The sequence below is a fragment of the Phaseolus vulgaris genome, chromosome 6 (genome assembly GCF_000499845.2).
Source record: "Phaseolus vulgaris cultivar G19833 chromosome 6, P. vulgaris v2.0, whole genome shotgun sequence".
Taxonomy (NCBI): Eukaryota; Viridiplantae; Streptophyta; class Magnoliopsida; order Fabales; family Fabaceae; genus Phaseolus; species Phaseolus vulgaris.
Window position 1 is genome coordinate 15,898,021 of NC_023754.2, and position 12,204 is coordinate 15,910,224.

Here is a 12,204-nt window from a genome sequence, read left to right on the forward strand (position 1 = left end):
GCTACTTTAGTTTTGAAAAAAAGTGAAATAATTTTAATGTATCATGAAATTATTTTATCATTAAAATTATAATTTTAAAAAACCAATTTGAGAATAAATCATAGATTATTTTGTTAAAATAATAATATTAGATGTCCAATTTGAACTTTTTACACATTTACGGAAACAAAATGATTATTTGCCCAGAAATATATTAAAATTTTCCCTTGAAACCAAAATAAGTTAACTATCTTTTTATAAGGTTATGTAAAATTATATATATAACTAAATAAAAACAAATATATTGATTTGGTATCAAGAAACAAATTTCCTTACTAAATCCAGAGAGCATTTCACTGAATGTATGACATAAAATCAAGATCTGATAAGAAAATAAAAAACCAAATACTTGGTAACATATAAATTAAATTATTAGACTGTTTGAGAGTAATTGGTTACTCATACTGTCATATTCTAGAAACCAAACATGCTCATAATCTTTCTGTGATTCTATAAAAAAAACTATAACCCTCTTCAGTGTTATTATTGTTAATTCCACCAACTCAGCTTTCATGCACTTGCAATGTTGTTGACTAAACTCATTAGCTAGTTGAGGAAAGAGACCAATGGAAGAAGGACCCAATTATGTGTCAAACTAACTCTATATTTCTCTGGTAATCTTGTATGTAGTCTCTGTGTGTTTCTGAAACTACATTACTGCTGAAATTCCACTATCTACTGGAAATGAAAATGGGCTGTCTGGGAGATTCAGTCCTTGATTGCTGCATAAAATATTTTCCAAAAAGTCAGAAAATATTATCATTATGAATGAGTAGAACAAAGAAGAATGAGATTAAATTCTTGGCAAAAGGAAGTGTTTAAAGAGGTTTTAATGTTCCCATGATGATTTATATACCTGTCCTCATCAGTGTAATTGTCATTCAGAACATGATTGTGAGATTGGGTGGAATGGACATTGAAATGATCTGCACAGAAGAGAAAATACAAGATAAAATGTAATGAAACTGATCATGAAAAATATGCAATCCATTGTTGATAATGTATCACTGCACACCATCTGAAACTTTTGATCTGTCCGTGGTAAAGCCAAAATGGGGTGAAGTGGTGAAAGAGTTTTGGGCCAATTGCAGCTCTGCAAAACGTCTTCTCTGAAATTCAAGGGCAGTCTCCTCTTGCTGTTCAATGATCAGCCTCCTCAGAAATCGAGGGTTTGTGCAACCTCTTGGAACTATAAAAACTGAGTATTAGTGCAAAGGCTTCTTAAACAAAAGGGAGAGAGGAAAAGAAAGAGCATATGCATATAAAAAATATAGCACATTGAACTGATACATGAAATCTGGTTCCAAACTAGAGTATACCATGCTCACTTGACGAAGGTTCAGTGTCAACATCTACGTAGTGTGCTGAGCAATAAGCAGGGTGCGGGTGCTCAATTCTATCTGGATGCTTTCTGCATCCAAATTGAAAATCACATGAAAAAAAAAACACTGATGGTACAGCATCTGTCAATTTATTCATAGCATTTGTTACATCTACTCTCTCATATAACATTTTCTGAACGATAGTGAGATGGAATTTACCTGAGCATAAGTTTTGGCTTCTCCTTGTAAGGTTTCACAAGAACCCGTGATTCACAGACATAATGAGGATTTCCCTTATCCAAAATTGCTTTAACAGTATCAGGATCATCAAATGTAACAAATCCAAACATCCTTCTTTCTTGGCTTGGAATCCTTACATCTTCAACGTTCCCAAAAGTGCTACACAGAAAAACATGTTAAAGCAATTTGAATTGTCAGACACAAAAACTAACTACATAGAAGTTTGAAACATTCATTTACCCAAAGTAGTTTGAAACATCAATCTCGCTAAAAGTGCTGTCAGCCGGAAATGTCAGGTATATTTGTCGTGATGCACTGATGTATTTAGCATAATCTGCCCTCCCATTGAACTTGGGAGCATCTTCCGCCAGAACAACCGAATGCTGCCCGTGAGGCCTGCTAATCAACCATCACAAAAAGGAAAATTGTAGTATGAAATATTCAACAAATTTTCTACAAAAGAACACATATGGAAGTTACAAAATCGTCACCTGTCAATTAGCCGAATGCTATTTTTCAACCGCGCAAGAAGCTTTGTCAGACTGTAGCCAGACTTACCATGTCTCTGGCTCTCAGTGAGGTAGCCATCTGCCTGCAACACCTTCTTATACTTGTCAAAGTATGCCATTGGAAGGGAAGCAATTGATATAGAACCACCCTTTTTCAGTTTCAGGAGTTCAACAATTTCTGACTCTAGTTGTGCCAGTGACCCAGGTGAAATCATCTGATCATCATTCAAACTATCATTTCCATACATGTGAGAGAACACATCAGGGGCCCCTAGTCCATGATAGTATCTACAGCTATTTCCATGCTTACAAAATCCTTTGTTAAAGTAGTGACAGATCTTGACTGGATGGTCAAACCTTCTACCAACTTTTCCACCCAAATTACCAGCTGATGAAGCATCTAAGCCATAGTAATCATTAGCAATTCCAGGAGTGCCGGAAGTCCCAACAGCCCGAGAATTTATAGCATCCATGTGATTCTCTAGACTGAAGAACGGGGTTTGCTTTTGAAGTTCAGAGATAGAATCCAAATAACCCAATGTCATATATTCTGCATTGGTATTGTTAGCAGGCTGAGGATCCCAGAAGGGAGATTGAACCTGGATGCCTGCTGTTGTAGTAGGGGTGCCAGGTGTGATTACTGAAGTAGGGGAGATTACTGAAAAATTGTCAAAACCTGGTTGACAGTTCATTGGAAGTGAAATTGGATGAATGCTTTATCTAGCAGCTGATCTTTGAAGCATGCTTCTGGTCTGGAACGCCAACTCACGAATTAAATCGTCAGGGAATGAAGCCAATTTCGCCATGTCTTGTTCACCATGTTCTTGGACAAGGAGATACCCTAAGGTCTTTGAAGCGTTCTCAGGCTCAAATCTCTGAAGTTTACCTAAAACTTTACCTGTGAAATCTGAAATATCCATAGCTTTTCAGTCACTGCAAGGAGTTAAAACAACACTCAACAGAAATTATTAAACACTTCTGAGAAATAGACATAAAGAAACAGTGGCCATAATTTAAAAACATGAAAGATAAATGAGTCCTAGAGTAAGATTTACAAAAAAAGTCAGATAAATCTCAGAACAACAAGTGATGTTCTTCCAGCAAAAGGTATCAAACTAGTTCATGAATATAGTAGTAAGCAATGAATCCATTTGTAAGCAAATACAGATCATGGATTACTTGTTTCCTAATTTGGAAATGAACAGTGAGAAGTAATCCAATGCCCCAGAAAGCACAAAAGCTGTACCCATCAAAAGCAGCAACATATGGTGAGAAATAATCAAATGCCCCCAAAAGCACAAAAATTGCATCCATCAAAAGATAACAAATAAAATTAAAGGTTGAGATTCTCCTGTCTTTCATCCCAGAGAATCCTCATCCGATCAACAAACAACCCCTTCCCCAAAAGAAAAGAAAGCATAGAAAAGTACTTAACAATTAAAAATGTGGCAAGGTTCATACTCATGAAACAGAGAAGGAGATAAACAACCTGCAAGTGCTTCAAGCACAGATCTTTCAACAACCCTTTTCTCGTCTACATATCTCAGAGCTTCACCTGACATTCAGAGAGCAACATCATCACAAAACTGAGGAAAGGAATGCTTTTGGAAAAGGTCCAGAATCAAAACAGATGCAGACTCCAATGTGAAGCCAGTGAGCAACACTTGCACACTTGCACACTAACACTCTCTGTTATGCGACTCATTCACTGTGATGACTCATCTATATTTGGCCTTCTTTATACCCATTTTTTGAAGATCATACACAGCTGTTACGTAACCACAGATACCAGGCAAATTATTTTGCTTAATTCTCGAAGTCCATAACTGCTTCTTGAACTACCCCCAGTGACCAAAACACCCTGGAATTTTTTATTTTTTTTTAAAATAACTGCTTATAATATATCTACTACAACAAGCATAAAACAATTTCTTATAAATTATCTCCCTACTTTATCTTTAATAATAATATTTAAATCTTTCATTGTTACGGTCAAAGTTAAATAAAATGCCTCATATAAATTTAAAACCTTAAATTAACAATAAGAATAGAAAATGTTTGGGAATGAGCAATGTGCTAAATTTAGGAGTAGATCATATGCACACGTCGGCAACATGTGTATGGCACAAACGTGGGTTTTTGTTGTGTCTCTATTGAGGGAGAAAAATAAAAACAGGGAAGTGGGGCCCAGTTGAATCTGAACCACTGAGTTGGATCCTTGAGATTCTGAAACTCAGATCATGTTGGTGGGGACCATGCCAAGAACAAAAATGTATGCTCCATGCAACTTTGCCATGGCAAAATAAAACCTTTCTTTACTTTCTTCTCAAAAGTTTCAATATGTTGGGAGAAAAATCACAAACCACTTACATCTTGATTTATTCTTTTTATCCCCATTATTCTATTCTATTTTTAATATTTCATAATATTTTTCTCCAATTTAAAGTTTTATTTTAATAATATTTTTTTTTCTAAACTTATTAAAAAGTAATATTTAAACTTATGATCATAAATTTTATGTAATACTTATTACCTCTATTGATGGTTTTATAAGAAAACAAAATATGATGAATTTTTCTATAGACTGTAAAATTGAGTTATGATATAAAGTTTTACAAAAGTTCTATGAATGGATTTTTATAAATTAGAGAAAATTAATTTGACACTTTTATACCAGAAGTTTTTTTTATAAATATTGATTATTGTATAAAACCCAATGCCACAGCCAAAGTACACGTGGCGTGATAAAGGGTCCATTGTTTCTGTACCACTAGATTTATCTTTGTTGTGATAAGTGGGGCCCACTTCATGTTTGGGAGACCCCACAACACAAGAGACTTTTTGTTTTTGAGGTGGTTTACCAAATTCTTTAATTTGCTAAATGTATGCAACACCATTTTCTTTCATAAAACAAGTGTGTTTTTCTTTTGCCATTAGTGTCACATTAAACATTTTTTTAATTTTTGGTTTGATCATTTTTTATATTTTATATAATTTTTAAATTATTTTTAAATTTTATAACTAACAAAACAAAAATATAACTTAATAATTAATTATTTTAGTAAATTATAATATATATATATAAATAAATAAAGAAGAAAAGTTCGTCTATCCTATTTTGGGAATGGTCGAAAATAAATTTTAATAAGATTACATATTAAATTTATGTTTATTTTAAATATATTATTTTATTCCACAAAATTCACAAAATTGAGTTAGGATGAATCGTAACAACTTTTTTTTCCATAACAATTGCTCTAGGGTTTAATTTCGAAGACCCTAAGTAGTGGGATTACGGCTTCGTTAATTGGTTTTAAAGAATATTAAAATGTAATAAAACAAATAGTATTAATTTTAATTAAGATTATAGTCATATCTTAATAATTTATACTAATTATTAGTTTTGTATGTCTCTAGATAAAGAAGAGAAAAGGAAGAAAATAAAATTATTTATATATTTTTTATTTATTTTCTTTTCTCTTTTTTCTCTTTTTTTTCTTTTCTTTCAATATATGAGATGTACTAGTACGACCGAACGACTCACTGAGTCGATCAGGAACTCAACCACGATAAGAAGGTCTTGTGACGACATGTGACCGACCGATCCATGATGACGAGCCATGGGTTGACCAAGTTAACAGGGTTAATCTACAATTAAGAGTTGTTTAGCACAACGCTAAACATGGACCAACCTCCTAATACGGCCCACCAACGAAGGCTCATTAAGGTAATATAAATAGCACATATTCCAAGAATCAGGTACGTCATTATCTACAGTACTCTGACATTCAAGTGTCGACACCCTGACTGACTTGAGCGTTGGAGTGCCTTCTACAGGTACCATCACAGCCTGTGAGACCAAACGATCGAGAGGAGGAAGGCGAAGCAGAAAGTTAAAAGCGACAACGACCGACCAAAGGAAGTAGAAGAGCAATCGTTCTCTAGGCCCCAACACCCGTTCGAGAACATGAGATATACAAAACTAATATGGTATCAGAGTTTTTAGGAGTTTGGTGCCATTTTTTTGTTTCTCTATCTTGCTCATTATTTTTTCATCATAACAAGTCAAACCCTAGATCAACTTATTAATCCCTCCAATCTATACTATCTCATCATCAATGAAAATCTGACCATGGTTCTCGTTCCTTCCCTGTTAACCGAAAACAACTATCATGATACTGATAACAATGATATAGACAAGGTGTTGATGAATATTGTGGTTGATCCACGAATCAGTGGAAGATATGGTAGAGGCAGAGGTCACAATTTTAATGGACGAGGCGGAAGGGGAAATAATTCTCGTTGTCTTTGTACGTATTGTGGAAGAAATTATCATATAGTGGATACATGTTATCATAGACATGGTTTCCCATCAAGTTACAAATTCAAGCAAAAAACAACAAAATTTGCTCATACGACTGCATCTATTAATGCTAAAAAAGATGCTACTCTTTTCGAGGCTAATCTCCCATTCGAGGCTAATCTCCCAAATTCCAATATTAAGATTTCTCAAGAACAGTACAACAATTTAATGACTTTGATCCAACAATCATCTTGTCAAACTTCTGCTTTGAATCGTATCAATACGTCATAAATCAATTTAGCCAAATCAAATAAGTTTTCTAGTCATTGGGTATTAGACACATGTGTTACATATCATATATGTTATGATAAGAATCTTTTCCTTTCACCTGTCCTAGTCTCTTTACCTAACGGAAGTCAATTAAGTGTTAATCAGTCTGGTACAGTTCAAATATCTCCCTTACTCACTTTGACTGGTGTTTTATATGTGCCTTCATTTCACATCAATTTGATTTTTGTTTCTAAATTAACCACAAATCACAATTGTTTAACCATTTTTCAACCTTCTATTTCTTTTGTTATTCAGACTCAACCATGGAGAGTGATTGGTACCACTGAAAGATCACACAACCTTTATCAATTGAGGACTTCTAGTATCCATCAGGTGTCACAAACAAAAATTGGAACGAGTAGACTTGACAGTGAGAGTTCATGCCTTCCAAATAAGAAAATCAACATCAATAAATCTTGTGTAGATATTGATAATGCTAAAGTTTGGCATTTTCAAATGAGACATTTGTCTTATGATAGGTTGAAAATTTTGTCTTCATATTACTCAAATATTTCCATAGGTTTTGTTGATCCTTGTGATACATGTCATTTTGTTGAACAAAAACAAATACATTTTCCTTCTAGTTTTATTAAATCAACTCAATTTTTTTTATTTGCTTCATGTTTATATATGGGGTCCTTTTAATCATGTTTCTGTTGAAGGGTATAAATATTTTTTAACTATTGTAGATGATTTTACCCAACATACATAAATTTGTTTAATGAAAACTAAAGCGGAAACACGCACACATTTACAAAATTTCATCAATATGATTGAAAATCAGTTTAACTCATTTGAAAGTATTAAGAAGTGATAATGGTCCTTAGTTCCTTATGACTAATTTCTTTAATAGAAAAGGGATTGTTAATCAAACTAGTTGTGTGAAAACTCTACAACAAAATAGTATTATTGAACGCAAACATTAACATATTTTGAATGTCGCTCGTGCATTGATTTTTCAGTCTAACTTACCTCTTTGTTTTTTGTCATATGCTGTCAAGCACTCTGTTCATTTAATTAATAGAACTCTTATTCCTCTTTTACATGATAAATCGCCATATCAAATGGTTTATAATGACATACCAGATTTATCTCATATAAAAAAAATTGGTTGTTTGCCTTTCACTACTACTAGTATTGTTCAAAGAACAAAGCTTAATTCTAGAGCCAGAAAATGTGTTTTTCTCGGTTACAAAGATGGGGTAAAAGGTTTTACTCTTTTTGATATGAATAAGAAAAATATTTTTGTGACACGCGATGTTATTTTTTATGAAAATTATTTTCGTTTTTATAAGGACACATTGATACCAATTTGGACACATGATATGTTTAAGCATTTGCTTCCTTTTATTTCTGATAATGATATTGTTATGCCTACATTTGTTGGTGATATTGTTCCTTCTATTTTTTATAATAATATTGTTGTGCATATATTTGTTAGTGATATTGTTCCTCTAGTTTATGAAAATGTAATACCATCCAGCCTTCCTGCTACTGATTCTTCTACACCATTACATTTAATTGATAATGATGTCTTGCAACACCAACATTCTGATCCACAACCTTCATCTGTTCGAGTTTCTACTTGTCTCAAACAACCACCTGGATACTTGAAGGACCATCACACTACTTTCTTCTCTTCAAAATATGTTACCAATCATTCTTCAAGTACTAAATATCCTATACAAAATTATATCTCTTATCATAATTGTTCTCCTACATATTCTTCTTTTTGTCATAATATTTATTTTATCCAAGAACCTAAATCATTTAAAGAGGTGATACAACATGATTGTTGGAAAGAAGCTATGCAACATGAATTTGATGCTCTTAAGTCTAATAAAACATGGTCTTTGATGGATTTGCCTCCTAGAAAGCGTCCTATTGGGCGTAAATGGGTTTTCAAAGCCAAACATAAACCAAACGACACCATTGATAGGTACAAAGCTCGTTTGGGTTCCAAAGGATATACTCAAACCGAAGGTATTGAGTATTTTGAGACTTTCTCTCCAGTAGTTAAAATTACTACAATTCAATTTATTTTGTCTTTAGCAAGTGCTGAGATGAATTCTTCATCAACTAGATGTGAATAATGTTTTTCTTCATGGCGATCTTGATGAAGAAATTTACATGAATCCTTCCGCAAGCCTTACTCTTTCTCATCCCACACAAGTTTGTAAACTTAGAAAATCTTTACATGGACTAAAGCAAGTGAGTCGATAATGGAACTCAAAACTAACTCAAACTGTAATACAACTTGGTTATGTTCAAAGTACAACTGATCATTCTTTATTTATTCGCACAAACAATCATTCTTTCAGCGCTCTGTTGATATATGTTGATGACATTATGTTGGTTGGCAATAATCTTCAGGAAATCCAGCGTGTTAAAACTCATCTTCACAACTCATTTAGTATCAAAGACCTTGGTACTATTTACTATTTCTTGGGATTTGAGATAAGTTGTTCACGAGCATCAGAACGACAATGGCAACCGCTGACGTCAAGCCTCAAGGGAGCAAAAGGAACGAGTCTAAAAAAAACCTAAAGCCTAAGCTCTAGTCCTGAACACCCTCGCTCGGGGCAAGTTGGTCAGTGCTCTGCAGATGTTGGACCTATCCGCCAGGACCAATCGGCCATTGAAGACCTCCATCTCTTGGTCAAATGGACCAGAGGGTGGAGGCCTACCATACAACACCTCGGCCTGACGGACGGCCAAGTCAAAGCTCTAAGTTATTAAGACCATGGTGTTCTCCATGGTCTTCAACACCTCAACCTCCGCCGCCTCCTTCCCTTGGCGTTGAGAAGCAGCCTCCCCTTCCAGCAACACTCCCCTGCGCTCAGCCTCCTCCAGCGTCTGGCGCAGTCGAGCGATCTCAACCGCCTTCTCAGCATCGACCTTCTCCACCTCGGCCAACTGAGCCGCACCCAGCTTGAGCTCCGCAGCCTGCGAACACAGCTTCTTTTCGTACGTTGTGTTCGCATTGACGACCTACTTCAGGTTATTGGACGCCTCCTGAAGTAGGTGTTTGAGGCGCGACATATCCTCAATGCGTCGCCTGCAAGCTTCGACCTCTCGACGGGTTAGTATCAGGCTGCAACAAATCATCTCGACGCCACCGTCAAGAATATCCTCCTCGGGAACCGACCCAATAAGCTCTTCGAGGCCGAGGGGCAAGTTAAAGTTCATTGCCCTGGTGAAGCACTTGTCACCCCCAAACAACATCAGGGACGACTCTTGGGCGGCCGTCACAGGTAAGGCGACTGCTGTTGGAATGGGACGGTTGAACTCGTCGGTTGGTGTCGACCCAACACAAGTCATCGCTCGACTTGGAGGGGGATCGACAACTCCCTGGGTACCTGAAAGGTGCGGACAATGTTGCCTCCCTCCTTGACCCTTTTCTTGGGGTTCTTTGACGATGAACCCGCTCAAGCGACAGTCTCAATAGGAGGGGGCCCGGTGCCGGCAACCCCCCCCCCCCTCTTCTCATTCAATTTATTCTTAAACACAGTCAGCATACCAACCGCCTGCGGTATTTTCCTCTTAGCAATTACTGAAACAAAAACAACACGTTAGCTAAAAGAATAAAACGAGCGAAGGACTAAATATATAGAACATACCCTCGAAGGCCGCCACACGATCAATCTCTGTGTACAAAGACATCAGCGGCCAATCGGGAAGCTTCTTCGGAAGGCTATCAAACAAAGTGAAAACCTCTCGCTCGCCTTTGCTTGGACTGACCAAGTGTGACCAATCCTTTATCTTTGTAGGATTCCTCATCCAAAACAAGGGGAACCTAGATTGGCCGACCTCATCAAAGAAGTAGCGCGTGCACGTCGGCTCCACGAACACCTTAAAAAACTTCTATTTAAAGTTCTTATAGGAGGTCGTGAAAGCCTTGAACAACACACTACCCGAACGAATGACCAAGGAATGCCAGCCGACTAGATCAGAAGGGTGAGAGGCGTAGAAATGCAAGAAACAAGTAGAAAGAGACACACCCCTAACATTTGGCATACCACGCGAAAAGCCTGCATGGATGCCCACGTATTGGGGTGCAACTGACTCGGTGTCACGTTGAGCGCCCGAAGGACACCCACCGTGAACACATCAAAAGGAAGAGACACGTGACAACTATACATAAAGAAGAAAAGAAGTTCAGTAGATGACCGTTCCATGTACACGCGGTCGTCTAGCGCATAAGGGCTGAACGACATTAAGGAGTTTTCGGCCGAAGCCTTCAAAATTGGAACCTTGCCAAGAAACTCAACCACCGAGGCATCCGTGTGAAACACAAACGCGATCTGGCATACCTTGGGGTCCACCCAGGACGGACCCCCATGAGGGTGCGGTCGCTTAGACGAGCTAGACCGTTCTGATGCGTTACCAGCACCATCACCCCTCACTTCCTCTACCTGTGGGGCAATAGTTTGAATTGCCCCGATCGATATGACCTTGTCGGAAGAGGAAGTGGAAGAAGAAGAAGAAGATGAGGAAGACTTAGAAGACGAACAAGAAGGGGGTTCAGTTAAAGGAGACCGAGCGGGAGAAGAGGAAGAAGTGGGATGCGAGCGGGTAGACATGAATAACCTTGAGATGGACGAAGAACGCAACAAAGATCGCTTGGATTCGTTCGGGTGTCGGAACTCAATGAATATTAGAACGCGTGAAAGGTCACTGTTCTCAACCCCTATTTATAACCCGAAGATGTCTCGGAATTCCTAACGTCACAAAATCTCAACCGTTAGATATGCTTGATCCAACGACCCACATCGTTTGGCGCCAAAAAAACCCTTCATAAATGCACGTCACGACATCCGCTCATGCGCCGTTTCCAGTCACTTCACCCATCATTACGCCACCAACCGGATCCCAACTCTCAGACTCTTCGGCTGTACCAGCCTTCGAGCCTAGTGGGCAACTGTACTGGTACGATCGGATGACTCACTGAGTCGGCCAACACTCGGACCAAGCCACCGCCTAAGCAATGTCGAGGCGGACACGTAATGATACGTGGCCAACCGACCCTTAACGTTTAGTCAAGGGTTGACCAAGTCAGCAAAATTAATCTGTAGTTAAGGTTGTTTAGCGCAACCCTAAACACGAACCAATTCCCTAATCCGGCCCACCAATGAAGGCCCATTAAGGTAATATAAATAGCATGCATTTCAAGGAAAAAGGTACGTCATGATCTACAATACTCTAACACCCGAGTGCTAACACCCCGACTGACTTGAGCGTTGGAGTGCCTTCTGCAAGTACCCTCACCGCCTGTGGAGCCAGACGACCGAGAGAAGGAAATGTGTAACAGGGAGCTTGGAGCATCGTAGACCGACCGAAGGTGGTAGCTGGAGCAATCCTTCTCTAGGTCCCAAACTCGTTCGAGAACATTTTTCGTTCAAACCAAAAGTCTTGGGTGCATTCTGGTGTATTTAATATTATTATTTTAGCATAGTTTATT

The 12,204-nt window shown here is 37.5% G+C and overlaps 1 protein-coding gene across 3 annotated transcripts; it reads right to left on the reverse strand.

The window, feature by feature from the left end:
- Positions 1-362: 362 nt before the first annotated feature.
- LOC137831314 (zinc finger CCCH domain-containing protein 18-like) lies at positions 363-4,424 on the reverse strand. 3 transcript variants are annotated; one of them, XM_068638951.1, is made up of 8 exons: positions 3,600-4,424; positions 2,093-3,017; positions 1,842-1,997; positions 1,581-1,760; positions 1,359-1,450; positions 1,055-1,228; positions 896-965; positions 363-761 (listed from the first exon to the last, which is right to left on the reverse strand). In XM_068638951.1, the coding sequence occupies exons 2-8, from the start codon at positions 2,800-2,802 to the stop codon at positions 689-691; spliced, it is 1,455 nt and encodes a 484-aa protein (XP_068495052.1). In that variant the 5' UTR covers positions 2,803-3,017; positions 3,600-4,424; the 3' UTR covers positions 363-688. The 3 variants fall into 3 exon arrangements, with proteins under 3 accessions (XP_068495052.1, XP_068495053.1, XP_068495054.1); XM_068638952.1 differs by having other exon boundaries at positions 2,093-3,043; positions 3,600-3,914; XM_068638953.1 differs by lacking the exon at positions 3,600-4,424 and adding an exon at positions 3,290-3,404.
- Between the last annotated feature and the right edge of the window lie 7,780 nt (positions 4,425-12,204).